The 13,908-nt window shown below is 41.3% G+C and overlaps 1 protein-coding gene and 1 long non-coding RNA gene across 2 annotated transcripts in view; one reads left to right on the top strand and one right to left on the bottom strand.

Moving 5' to 3' along the window:
- The window catches only part of LOC109961006 (anoctamin-4), a 28,867-nt gene that overhangs the window by 307 nt on the left and 14,652 nt on the right, over positions 1 to 13,908 (top strand). The window contains 9 exon segments of the mRNA XM_020601532.1: positions 1,929 to 2,029; positions 2,623 to 2,667; positions 2,749 to 2,883; positions 3,119 to 3,225; positions 3,623 to 3,678; positions 3,809 to 3,930; positions 4,129 to 4,263; positions 4,470 to 4,566; positions 4,733 to 4,793. Coding sequence (XP_020457188.1) covers positions 1,929 to 2,029; positions 2,623 to 2,667; positions 2,749 to 2,883; positions 3,119 to 3,225; positions 3,623 to 3,678; positions 3,809 to 3,930; positions 4,129 to 4,263; positions 4,470 to 4,566; positions 4,733 to 4,793 — 859 coding nt within the window.
- LOC109960978 (uncharacterized) lies at positions 8,006 to 11,879 on the bottom strand. Its single transcript, XR_002275076.1, has 4 exons — positions 11,570 to 11,879; positions 10,604 to 10,706; positions 9,937 to 10,071; positions 8,006 to 9,532 (listed from the first exon to the last, which is right to left on the bottom strand). It is a non-coding gene; the product is annotated as an uncharacterized LOC109960978 (long non-coding RNA).

Below are 13,908 nucleotides of genomic sequence, written 5' to 3'. Positions count from 1 at the left end.
ATAAGTGGCGGAGTCTAAGCTGGTGCAGACAGTGGAGGGTTGGCCCAGGCAGGATGGTGCTGATGCAGGAGAGCTGCTACAGAGGTAGCGTAGCTGGGAGGCTCGAGCTAGCAGAGGTGCAGTCCAGGAGACAAACAATGACTGGGACTACACAGGAAGACACACAGCAGGTCGATGTGCAAATAAACTTGAAACAGTGTTACTTTGAGTGGTGATTGTCATAGATGTGAGTCGAACAGAAGATTGTAGCTTCTTCCGTGGCCAAACTTCGTGGTAGGGGTTGAAATGAACTGGCAACGTCTGCACGTCTGAGCGGCTCCTAAATACTCAGTCCTGTAATCAGCTGCGAGCTCCACTGGGAGTGTGTGTGTAAAAAGAGAGGGAGAAGAGAACAAGAGAGGCAGCTGGTGATGAGCAAACCTGATATCTGCATTTTCCAGCACCTTTGCTTCTGCCATAGCTGCATCTGCTTCTCTCTTTAGGTTTAGCACTTCTAGTTCTACATCTATTCTGGTTTTAGCTCTAGCTGGTTTTCTACCTCTTTGGCAGCCCTTTGCTCCTTGAGTTCAGCCTCCTTAGTGGCATATGATGTATGTACTCTGGCAGCTTCTGCTCTTGCTCGAGCGATGGCAGCAGTATTTGCTGATGACGATGATGTCTCTTGGCGCTTAATACAGATGACTTGGAGTTTGATCTAGTAGCCATTATACCACTTGTGGAAACATCTGATAATTCTGCCTTTTTACCTTAGTGTTTTTGTACAGCATGTTGAAACTCTGACTAAACACCGAGTTAAACTGGAGTCAATGAAGAAGGTTGTAGTAAAATCAAACACATTTACTGTCCATTCTTCACATAACAGCATAGTAAAAGCTGCAAATACAAACAATACAATAAACAGTGTCAGTTATGCTTAATTAACCAATACTTGTACTATAAATGGTGGGTCACTTCAACACACACACATGTTCAAATGCATAATATCAGCTATCTTATGCACAACTGTAAATAAACTTCATCAACATCGCATCTAACTCTCTTTAACGCAATCATAGTGAATGTTAACTATTCTATGTCAACTGACACATATAGAAAGTACTGCATTGCTTCTTTGATGTTTCCTAGCAGATTGAAATGCATACACATTATGAATGCAAAAGGCACACACGTTCGCCATTTTTCTTTTCTAACAGGAAATCGCTAAACCGGAAGTGACATCATCACCCGGTGCCAATTAATCAGTAGCATAAATATTTCTTTTTTACATACATAGTTATTAACCTGGCTCTTCACCAAAAATAGCTAACAACAACAACAACGTCAACAAAAATAGCTGAATAAATGCCTTAGAGGCAACATACACTCAGAGGCTTTGTGCTCAGTCTTACAAGGTCTGATAGCTGTTGTGGCATTTTATTGATGAGGTACCACTCTTGGAGCCTAAACAAATGTGCTAATGGAATTTTTATCCTCTGCTTTCATATTTAGCAAAAGTATCACTTGAAATTATGGAAAAAGTGAATGTTGTGATCTGTGTCTGTGAGTATGTTAAGCACTACTTGCTGATGGAGTAGCATCAAGGTCACTGTTATCCAGAACACACAAGGAAAGATGATGGTTCCTGTCTGCTTCAACAGCCCACTTGTGTGTGTGTCTTGTGTGGAGTCATCAAGATGTTTTAGGTCTTTTTTCAATTAGCTCCAGATTCAATACTCCTACTCTTTTAGCCAGACAGGTGAAGAAAAGAACAGATCCCAGCAAACGTATTGATGTTGAATAGGTGCTGATGACACTGCCTACACCATATTTGTAATGGGTAATACAGCATCAAAAAGTTAAGAAGACATTTAATAGCCCCCCCCAAATTTGAGCTACTGTATCCGACCCTTGTTTCTAATGTGAAATTGCTCTGTATGTCTTATTTACAGGCCTCTTCAACAAACAGTGATGTTATTTTTCTGAAACTTCACATACCATGGGATGTTCTCTGTTGCTATGCAGAGCTTATGAACATCCGCATGCCTTTTAGGTGAGACTCTTGTGTCTTAAAGTATAATGGAATAAAACTTAAAGGTACCTTGTGGAGAGTTCTTGTAAAGAAACAAAAGTTATGTGTACATTCAGTTCATCTAAAAAAAAAGTTAAATGCATTTCTTCCTTCATAAAAAGTCCAAACTTCAGATTTTTTTTAAACATTTTGAATTCTGCTTTATGTACTAACATCTTTTTTAGCCAGCAGTTTTCTTCTTCACTGCCTTTGCTGGTGTTTCACTGCATTTCTTTCTGTGGAACAAACTGTTGATCAACCTAACTGCAAATTACATTGTCTGTAAGCTTGAGAACAATACAAAAAACACAAGGGCCCATTCTTAAAAAGATTACTCCATAGTGCCACTAGTGGTTGAAGAACTCCAGTGAGAACCTTTAATATTTGTATAACTAGTAGTATCATTGTTATTATTATTGTAAGCAGCAGTGTAGAACTGTTGGTTCAGTATCAGCAATAAAAGTTGGATGAGTAATGATAGTAGTCAGTAGTAGATGTACCTTTCATTGTTCTTGTCATTATTGAACTACATCACTCTATCCTTAGTTCATTATTGTGAACCTTCTATTTTCCAGGAGGAAAATCTTTTACATGCACCGACGACATAAGTTCATGAGCAGGTGAGTATTCAGCGAGGAGGCAGCATGAGATCAACCAAGTAAACAAAACTCTGGCACCTTTAACAGAAATTCCACTTGCAGGATGAAGCATGTCAACAAATTTCGTGACTGGCTTCCCCGCAAGCCCATGTCACCCATGTTTGACAATAACACCCTGCCTGACCTGGAGGAGAACGAGAGCTTTACCGCCCCTTTCAGTCGATCGAGGATACATCAGTGCGTTTCACAGAGCTGCCCTTTAAAAACTCATCCCTGTGAGATTTTTTTAAGCTTAATTTTACATTGCTGGCTGGTACATTTCCTCCTTTGCACTTTTGCCACTTGGAATCTGTCTCAATACTGGAACAAATACACACATACGAAGACCTAGGCACGCACATGCAAACACCAACACACACAAGACTCCCTTTACAGCAGGAAGATTTGTAATAACCAGTTCGTTTCATTGCAGTTTCATCATCCACAACAAAGACACATTTTTCAGCAACGCCACAAGAAGTCGCATTGTCCACCACATCCTCCAGCGGGTCACATATGAGGAAGGGAAAAATAAGATGGGTGAGTTTTTCTCTGGATGTTATAACAAAGGATAGAAATATCTGAAGTGGAGGTAAAATGGTTGTATACATTCCTTTCAGATACAATATCAATCCAGCACAGCTCACTAGCTCTCTTCATTTTCTGTTAGTAAAGAGAACAGCAATAGTATAGTTTACTAAGGGGGCAAAAGGAAATGCAGTGGGTCAGACAGAGCATTTTACAAATGCTCTTTACTGGAATACAAGGCTAAGCCTTTTGCACAATTACACTGTGAAATCTGAATTCAAATGGATCAAACTTGTGCGATAGTAGAATTTTGATTAAAAAAATGACAGGCCTGTATCTGCTATGTTGCTTTTTGATGACATCAGACAGATGTTTCTCTTCTTTTACAGTTCTCTCATTGTGATTCCAGGGCTTAATCGTCTTTTGAGCAATAATTCTTATGAAGCAGCTTTCCCTCTTCATGGGGTAATTTGGCTGATCTCCATAAAGCTACTGTGTCTCTTAAGTAAATTCTGTCACCTGTTTTAAAATCTGTACTGATATTTCTCCAGTACATACATAGATGATGTTTCTCCATCTCTGTGTATTTTAACAGGGGAGCTATCATAGCAAAAACTCCATCAGAACACATGGAGCAGAGAATAACCGGCACCTGCTGTATGAGTGTTGGGCCTGGTGGGGGGTTTGGTACAAGTACCAACCACTGGACCTCATCAGGTAAATACATTCAGACATTTAAGTGACTATGATCTCTCTCTTTTTTAAATCAACCCAGTGAACAAACTTGCTTTGAATAGATGATTGATCTGTCCACTGCTTCTCTCCAAACTGTCTTAAGACATGAGGATATACAATAAATCTGTTCTTACCAAAACTGAAGAATCCCCCCATTCCTCTTCTCTGCTGTTGTTTCAGGAGTTATTTTGGGGAGAAGATTGGTCTCTACCTCTCCTGGCTTGGCTGGTACACAGGGATGCTGTTTCCCACTGCCCTGGTTGGGCTCCTGGTATTCTTGTATGGTGTCTTCACTGTAGAGCATTGCCAGGCCAGGTAAACGAACTTCCTCTCTCTTCTGATAAAAACACACACCTCTACAGCTGGTTGTTGTATTCAAAGCATTGTACAATATACACATAGATATACACACAAACAGTTTGGGAATCTCAAAGTTGAATCAGTTTTTACTATGTTGTCCAAGACATTTTGACTGTTGCTGGATTTTACAAGCACTTGATGCTCTTAATGTTGTTCTCCAGCAAAGAAATCTGCCAGGCCACTGATATCATCATGTGCCCCATCTGTGACCAGTACTGTCCCTACCTGAGACTGTCTGACAGTTGTATCTATGCCAAGGTACTGTCACTACTGCACCAGGAAAAAATATTCCCAACAGCTATTGCACACTTTGTTATTGTACTCATGGAAAATGTGCAGTGAACCAACTCTTGTGCCAAAAATGGTTTGATTCTATCAGGGGGGTCTTAAGCATTATTTTAAAGGCTTCTTTACTTCATTTCAGGTCACCCATCTCTTTGACAATGGGGCAACTGTTTTCTTTGCTGTATTCATGGCTGTTTGGCGTAAGTGAGATGGTTTATATTTGCAGGTGTTTCTTCTCCTAGGAAAGCAAGGATGTATTAAAAAATACACATTTTAAACCAGATATCATATATTTTTGGCCACTTAAGAGCAACACATCACACACACGACCACCTAACAGGCAGCCTCTCTTTCATTAGCTTCAGTAACTAAAGCCCCTTTTGCACCGCCTGGTACTGGCTCAGCTCAGCCCTACTTTACTCAACTCTACTCACTATTGGTACCAGTTGCTTTGTTTTCCAGTGAAGTCATAGTTTTATTAAGTTTTGATAGTGTTTCAAGCAAGAAAATAACCATCTAGGTTTTGTATATGTGGTCAGATTATCCAAGTAATGTCAGTTACTAATTTGCTCAATGTTTTCAGTCATTTGATGAACTGCCAAATTGCCAGCTAACTAGCTCTACTTAGCAGTCATAGCTGTAGCCATTGTGTTCATATTATCATATTCAGTAACATATGGACAATGTGATAAGATCTTTGATATGGTGGTTCATGTAATATAACAGTTATATTATATAGTAACAGAAGCTCCAGGCCTCTGTTACCATTAATTTTACCCTCTATAGCTCTCATGAGAGAGAAGTAGCAGCTAGTATTATGAACGGATGAAGAATGAGCAACTGGTGTTATTACATGTAAACATTCAGGTTCATTGGTGGCAAGATTGCCACATAGTAATGATAAACCTCTCTGACCAGTAAGTAGTGTGCTGTGCTTACATGTCACTGTTTGGTATTGCCTCAGCTCGCTTGGAACGTCATTGGAGGTGATACCAAAAATTCAAGATTTTTTTATTGTCAATTCACTAAATGTGCAGGACATACAGAAAAATGGAAATACTGTTTTTCTCTTAATATTGAATGCCCATACTATTTAAGAAACTAAATAGAATGAAAGTAGAATAAACTCAGAATAAATAGAATATGAAGACTGAATTAAAGTAATTAGGATAAACTAAATGGTAGTCGTCCCTGGTAGGCTAGTGGTTAAGGCGCAGCACTCTTACCGCTGCGGCCCAGGTTTGAGTCAGGGTTGTGTTAGGAAGGGCATCTGACGTAAAACACGTGCCAAATGTCGACATGCGAGTCGTCACTGTGACGACTTCAGTGTGACAGTTGTGCAAATAATAAGATTGTCAGGTGGTCAGCATCACCAGGGGCGTTGGTGATGAGATGTATGATAGCTAATGAAATGTACATGGACAGCAGTGCAAATGACCAGCAGCAGATATGATGGTAAAAACAGTCAGCAGCAGATTTACATGTATTATAACAATAAGGGGGTTATGTAGTGAGTTTGTCCAAACAGCAGAGGTAGTCTTTTTATGTTCTGTGGTGGGTTACGGTCCAGGGGCAGAGGTAATGGACAGCGTTCAGCATCCTCACAGCCTGGAGGATGAAGCTGTTTGTAAGTCTGGTGGAGTGGGCCTGAAGACTCCAATACCTTCTCCCTGAAGGCAGGAGTCTGAAGTGAGAGTTTGCAGGGTTGGAGGTGTAATCAGCAATGCTGATGGCTCTGTGGGTGAGGCGGGTGTTGAAGATGTTCATAAGGGAAGGCAGAGGGGCAGCGATGATCTTGCTGGCTGTTTTCACTATGCATTGCAGTGTCCTTCTGCAGGAGGCAGTATAGCCTCCGTACCACACAGTGATGCAGCCAGTGATGACGCTCTCAGTGGCGCCCCGGTAGAAGGAGCACATGATGGGGGGTGGTGCACTTGCTCTCCACAGTTTGCGGAGGAAGTAGAGGCGTGTTTGAGCTTTCTTGGACAGTGATGTGGTGTTGTTGGTCCAGGAGAGGTCCTCAGAGATGTGCACCCCCCCAGGAACTTGGTACTGCTCGCTCTCTCCACTACAGCACCATCGATGGTCAGTGATGGATGCTTTAGATAAAATAATGCCAGGTACTATCCCAAATCATTTAACTAATGGAAAAACAATTAAGGCGAGTAGGGTCAAGTCGAGTTAAGCTGGTAGCAGGAGGTGTAAAAGGGGCTTTAATTGTTATGAAGCGAGGTGAGCAAGCAGGTGGGACTCAGGAGGGAGACGCAAAGTTCTGACAAGAGATTTTATTAATAGCAAACAGCAGGAGAATAGTGACAGTCTCTGAGAAGAGGTCCAGTGAAGTGCCAGGACTGGAGATGAGCTGGTAGTCAGGGAAGAGAATTCTCAGGAGGTCACTGAGTGTGGAAGTCCAAGGAGAGGAGTAGGGTGTTGCAGTCTGAGGCAGCAATCTCTGGCAGCAAAGAGGTCAGGAGAGGATGAGTACAGCTGGTAGTGGATTAGGCTGACTGACCTGAGAGCAGAGGGGAAAGATGTCAGCCAGGAGAGATGAGGAAAGTGTTGCTGGCGGGCTCATGGGAGACGAGCATAGATGTTGTGGCTAGAGGGCTGAAGAGACGTTAAGAGTTCCATGATCAGAGTGCAGAAGTAGTTGCAGGTGAGTCAATAGGGAGAGCCAAAGTGTCATGGAAGAAATCCTCAACGTACTGGCCCTGGAAGAATGTTTGCCAGAGTCTAAAATGGGATGTTGGTGATGAGGAAACTTGCCTCAGCTGTGTAACTCAGCACAGCTGTGTGCCACGTCCGGGACAGAGAGCCTGCAGAGAGGAGAGAGAGAGAGAGAAAAACCAAGGAGGAGAGGCAGGTGGCGCAGAGCAAACCTGACATTACTGCTGTATCTCATTTAGCGTTTTTTTTTTCATTGCACATGAAAAAACTATGTGCATTCCTAGAATTCTTCCTACTGTATGTTCTAAGACAAACTACCAGCCACTAAGGCACTGGCTATTACAAGCTGAAACTTTTTTGATTTTAACAAAGATAACCAACAATTTATTTTTAGCATCTGAAAAAGTACAGCTCCCATGAGTCATTCTATCAATAACATGCCTGAACTCTGTACTGAATATTGAATAAACAGCTATATTAAATCTGCAATGATATTGTTGTAGCAGAAATAACTACACTTATGAAAATGAGTATCAATATCTAATATTGAAATACCTCATTAGATTAGGGCACAAGATGGTTTTAGTTCCATCACACTATTATTATTTAATAGTGTGATGGAACTATAACCACTATTTAGAGTAATTAAACCACTCTGTGTCTGAAAATCGTAAATTTTACCAGTTCAGGGAATTTGCTTACTGGACACAAGAGAGACCCAAAGATGACATACTGAAGCCAGTTATAAGCTAAATGCATTTATTTACAATATGTACACAGGGAAAATGATCAGGAGGAAAGATGTAATACATACTCTGATGAATGACTGACCTGTTGTTAACAATGGTGGAAAGTTGTTATTCTGGTCAGAATTTGAGCTAGATTCTACATGCTTTAAAACATTTGATATAACTAATGTGGGATACATCTAAACACAATTTTAAGCAACACAGTTTGACATGAGACTCATATGTGGATCATTCTGTGGAAAGAAAGGAATGGTTAACTTTGTAACTTTGAGAATAAAAGACAATCAATTAACACACAATCATTAAAATATAGAAATCAAAGAGCAATTTCTTATATAACCCTTTCTGAGCAGTACTGCAGAGTTTGGGGGTCAGGATTAACAAAGTCTCTGGTGATAGTTGACTTGTCAAGCATCTGAAATAATAAGCATGTATTAGTTTCATTGAACATTAATGTATCACATTGCAACTTCAGGCTTTGGAATCATTTCTACTGTTATAAGAATTCTAAGGAAGAAGTCTTTGTAGTTATTTGTGCTCATCAGTTTGACACAAACATTTCAACATTTTTTATAGATATTTCACACAACTCTTCAGAATCACCTTTATTGGCCAGGTGTGTTGAACACACAAGGAATTTGACTCTGGTACAGCGACTCTTGGTTAAAGTTTCCATTTCCAAGTGTTTATACAAAAGACTGTGTGTGTTAAGTCAGCTTATGGCACTGTTCACATTCTCGTGAAGATAAGGGAGATTCCCTTTGCATTCCTGTGTTTTGCTACTTTGGAGACTGATCAGACAAGAGGGACCCAAATGTCATGTACTGGTTTGAGTTAATTGGAAATTATTTTCTAAGGTCAGAGGTGTGAGTCCAAGATGCATTCTAATGGGTGGCCTCCATCTGATAAGGAGAGACAGTCCAGAGAGCAGGTTGCATGTCGCAGTCTTCTGGCTGCTCTCAATGCCTAGAATCAAAGTTGAAGGTATAACTTTGTATATTCTGAGTCCCTCTACTTTGGACTTGTGGACACTACATTGTATATCATTAAGCAAGACATGATATTTTGTTGAGAAAAGCTGTGTACAAAGTCACAGTTTGTGGTTATAAGTGATGTTAAAAATCTCAATGGCATTTTGAATGAAGTTTTCTTAATTCTGAAACATTACCCAAAAGTTAGTACAGCTTAACTTTTTTAAATACCTAGTTACAATGATGGCAGAACATCAGAGGCCTCTAAAGACAAAGCTAGTATCACTACATTTCACATTGTTTAAAAAGGATGCATTCCATTACGCTACAGTGCCTTACACTGAAGTTAACCTTGAATATCTAATAACTCATTTAATTTTTGTAAATGCCAGGAGGATCAGGAGTCTCAGTGCTGAACCAGGTCCCAGTGTATGAAAGGCTCATACAGAGAGTGCGTGGTGGGTTCATATTCTACCACTGCTGCAGACACTGCAGGTGATGAAGGGACAGCAGCAGCATCAAATGGCAGGTAGTTGGCCTGTTTATAAATGTCTAGGTGGAAGGTTGAGGTGGATGGAGAAATACAAAAGAGACACAAATCAACGTTAAGTCACTATGCTGAAGAAAAGATTACACAGCTAAAAATTCTTCAGAAATCCTCCTTTTTCAAAATATACCAACTACTTGACCAATATGGTCTCTGGCACAGTTCAATTTAGCGAACATTATTATTATTCATACTTTATTTGAATTATGGGGAAACGTTTTGCCACAAGCTCAGCGCTGAATGCTTTAAATATGTAATTTGTTTTTGCATGCATGATTTTAAAAATTGACAAAAAACAGATATGTAAAGTTTTATTGTTTGTAGTTTTTATTCACTGATCAACACTGAAACTTTGGTGATTAGCAAAATTTAAATAGCAGCCTTAATCCACAGCAACTGAGATGCTTACCATTGTGTTTGTTTGGGTGTTTGAGAGCCTGTCGTACACTGTTGTCAAATCTCCAGAGTTTCAGCAAGAAGACTGAAATTAAACACAGCTGGAGGACAAAGGTCAACACACTCAGCACAATGATGGTGTTGTGAACTGTTTTGGGTAAAGAGAAGAGACTGGGTACAAGATACAATATGGTTTTATGGCATAGTTTGTACTGTGCAGGCATGATACCAACAGTACCAGAACATTAGCATTTAAGCTAAACAGGTATGTAATCATTGTTCTTTTTAAACTATATAAGAAATTAACTTACACAGCATTCAGACACTAAACATATGTGGGAGTTTAAATGTAATTTTGCCAAATGCTTAATCTCTGAGTAATGTAAAGCCAAATTGAGAACATGTTACAATCATTTATATCATGAATCATTAATTTCTGTGACTTTCACACTAATGAAAGCAGTGTATGGTAATAATTCAGACATACGTATTCAGGGATCACAGTGGAAACTGTTTCAAGTATTATTGTTAATTGCAGATATAATGGGACTAATTATAAATTAAAACAGTAAAAAGAAGAACATGAAAAATGTTTTAATTTGCAAGCATTACATGTAATTTTATCTATATTTTAAACATACAGACTACTAGCTTGACATTTATTGAAAATATTACAGTACCAATTGATGACAGGTGTGGTGTTGACTCCCAGTGGTTGACCTCTGGTTGAACGATACCCAGAGTCAGGTTCTGGTTTTGGAGGAGCCCCATCAGTTAGCCACCCTTTACAGTATAGAAAGAACGAGGAGGACGTTGGACAGAATGAAGGAAGCACAACTGTCAGCGGCAGTTCATGCAGATAAAGGCGTTGTCATTTAACAAATGTACTGTAGGCACAAACCAAATCCTGGAATAAAGCTGTAGAAAGGCAGGGTAACACATGGTGGCATATAATATATATTTATGACTGATGCTGACAGTCTTTTTAAATCCGTACTACCCCTCAGGAATCCCAAATAAATCTATTTTGATTTCTGTCATTGGAGTTTTAATGATAGGAGCTCTAACAGAAAGTTTGAGCTGGGAACTCAGTCTGACTTTAAGTGACAGGAAGGTCTACAAACTTTTGATTGGACCTCTTCATACAGTGCAAATGTGTTGAACTTTAAATAGTACAATGTTCAGATATTTTGCAGTGAGAAAGGCATTTTACTAAATAATTGTTAAAAATGTCATCTATAAAAATGCATGTTTCTGGTGATCAGTATTTTAGTTTTAGTTTTTAGTTTTAAATAGCATGATATTGAGTTTGTCATTTACTATAACTGAAAAGTCCTTTTCTCAGGACAAGGATATAAAAACAAAATAGCATATGTATGGGTGCATAAAAACACGATGTATATATAAAACAAAAGATAATTTGACTAAAAGCATCCCAAAGTAATATTAAACTTATGTAAAGTGAACAACACCTAATGAATATGAAAGCGAAGAACAATGCATAAGACTAAAGCTGTTTTTTCAGCTGCACACACGCCAGAGTTCAGCATGGTGTCTGCAAACACTTTCAAATATTCCACTTTATTGTTTTTTTTTTTCTTCAAGTTTAAAGAACATTCTGTTAGAAACTGTGACAAAGTACTGACCTTACAGTCACTGCTTGTCAGTGTTGGAAGTTTCTGTTGCTGCTGCTGTCCAAATGTTTTTAGGCTCAACTGAAGCAGAGAATCAACTCAGATCCCTTCATTAAGGTTTATCACAAGTGTGCTGCCCTGCTGGCTTCACGTGAGTAGATGTGCCCTTCTCAGACAGCTGAGCATTCACATTCCAAACATGTTATTCTACTGTGATAGGGGATGTGGACACAAGAAAATTAACTCAAAGCAGTTCTCAGGATAAAAGTCTCTGACCAGAGTGGAGCTCTGGCAGGAATACTGCTGCAGGTAAACCTGTGCAATAAGTAAACTATCCAAGGGGACTTTGTTCAGCAGTAACTACTATGCAATCCATGACTGTTTCTGAGAGCAACCTCTGTTTGTTGTAATGAGAATAAATTTATTTCATATCAGCCTCACCACTTTGACTAAGCCCATTAAACAACATGCCAGGGTCATCCACCCAAGGGACCTCCATGTCCTGCCTGGTCCTGAGTTCACCCTCTGGAGTGGCTTTTAGTTTCTGCCAGAGCCTGAAATTTCCCCTTTTGTGTTTGTCCTCAGACCCTGCCTGTTCTCGTGGGACAACCCCTGAATGACTGTAGGGGTCCTGTTATGGTTTGGACTCACTGGTTTTGGTGCTTTTGTTTTGGTTTGACTTCCTGCCCTGTGTCACCTCACCTGCCCCAGCTTTATCATGGTTCCTAATCACATTCATTGTTTCCACCTGTTACTCATTACCCCCCTGTTGTTCAGCCCATATATACCTCCCCCTTTCCTTTGGTCACTCGCTGGTCCATTCACTCTGTTCACCATACCCTGCCAGTTCGCATTGTTCTTAGTGAGTTGTCTCAGTGTCAGCACTGCTCACCTGGTTGTTCCTCGCTACTGCCTAGGTTGTCTTCAGTCCTGTGTCGCTCTGCTTACCTGTTTCTCCCTCATCACAGAGTGGGTTGTCTCCAAACCAGAGTCACGCTACTCAGCTGTTTGTTACCCATTGCTACCTGGGCTCCAATCCTGTACTTCTCCCCCCGTCACAGAGTGAGTTGTCTCCAACTCAGTCACGTTACTCACTTGTGTGTTCCTTGTTGCTACCTGGGCTCCAGTCTTGTGCTTGTTCCTCAATGCTGCCTGGATTGTCTCAGTTCTGCATCTGCTCAGCTCACCTGATCTGTTTCCCCGTTGCTGAATATGTGACCTCCAGCCCAGTATCAGTTCTCCTCACCTGCCTGTTATTCTTCGCTGTGTCTATGTCTTCCAGTGTGTATTATTTGAGTTCTATTCCTGGATGTTTTTTGTTATCTGGTATCTGGTGTAATTTTACTTTAGTGTGGTCATCAGAACTTTTTATTATTAAACCTTATTCTCAGTTACCACCTTGTCTGTGGTAAACAATGTGAAATGGAGCACCCCCTCTCCCCTTACTACCCCATGCCTAAGGACAGAGCTGCGTCCAAGATGCAACCAGTGAACCTCTCTGCTAGTCAGAAAGGGAGGTGAGGACTCGGGGTCAAGCCAGATCTCGACCTCGAGTCCTCACCTTTCCAAGAAACCAAAATTGCTATATATCCTGGGGGGATGGGGAAGAGGAGAGCCTGGAGGAAGGGCCGCTCCCAGAAGACCTCTTCTCATCAGCCTGCTCCAGAACTGCAGCCCTAGCCTGTTCCCTAGTCACACTCTGTCCCAAGGAGGAGAGGCCAGAGACGGAGGTGGCAAGCTGACCAGTTAGTCCCAGGTCTCCAGGAGGCTGGGCTCAGTGTTCCAGCTGCAGCTGTTTCCCAGAGTGCCGAAGAGAGTATCCCCGCTGAGGCTTCCATGCCTCGGTGCGCCGATGAAGACATCCCCACTGAGATCCCCACTGCTCAGTGTGCCAACATGAACACTTCTGCCAAGGTTTCCATTCCTGTTCCTGAGCAGGTCAGTGAAGATGCCAACACTGCCCCTGTTCCTGAGCAGGTCAGCAAGGGTGCTGAATTCACCTCTGTTCCTGTTTCCGAGCAGGCCGACCAGGATGCCAATGCCGCCTCTGTCCCGGTTCCCAAGCAAGTCTGCTGGGATCAAGACGCTTATGATTCTGTTCCTGAGCGGGTCAGCAAGGGTGCTGATGCCATCTCCCTTACTGAACCAAAGTGGGTCAGCTGGGACGCTGACACTGCTTCTACTCCAGTTCCTGAGCGGGTTGACTGGGACGCTGATGCCACGACTGAGCCTGTTCCTGAGCAGGTCAGCAAAGATGCCCACACCACTCTTGCTCCAGTTCTTGAGAAGGTCGGCTGGGATGTCGATGTCACCTTGGCCCCTGTTCCCGAGCGGGTTGGCCGGGATGCTAA

This window comes from Monopterus albus, unplaced genomic scaffold (assembly GCF_001952655.1).
Source record: "Monopterus albus unplaced genomic scaffold, M_albus_1.0 scaffold51.1, whole genome shotgun sequence".
Classification (NCBI taxonomy): Eukaryota; Metazoa; Chordata; class Actinopteri; order Synbranchiformes; family Synbranchidae; genus Monopterus; species Monopterus albus.
This window is presented reverse-complemented; position numbering and strand designations above follow the sequence as displayed.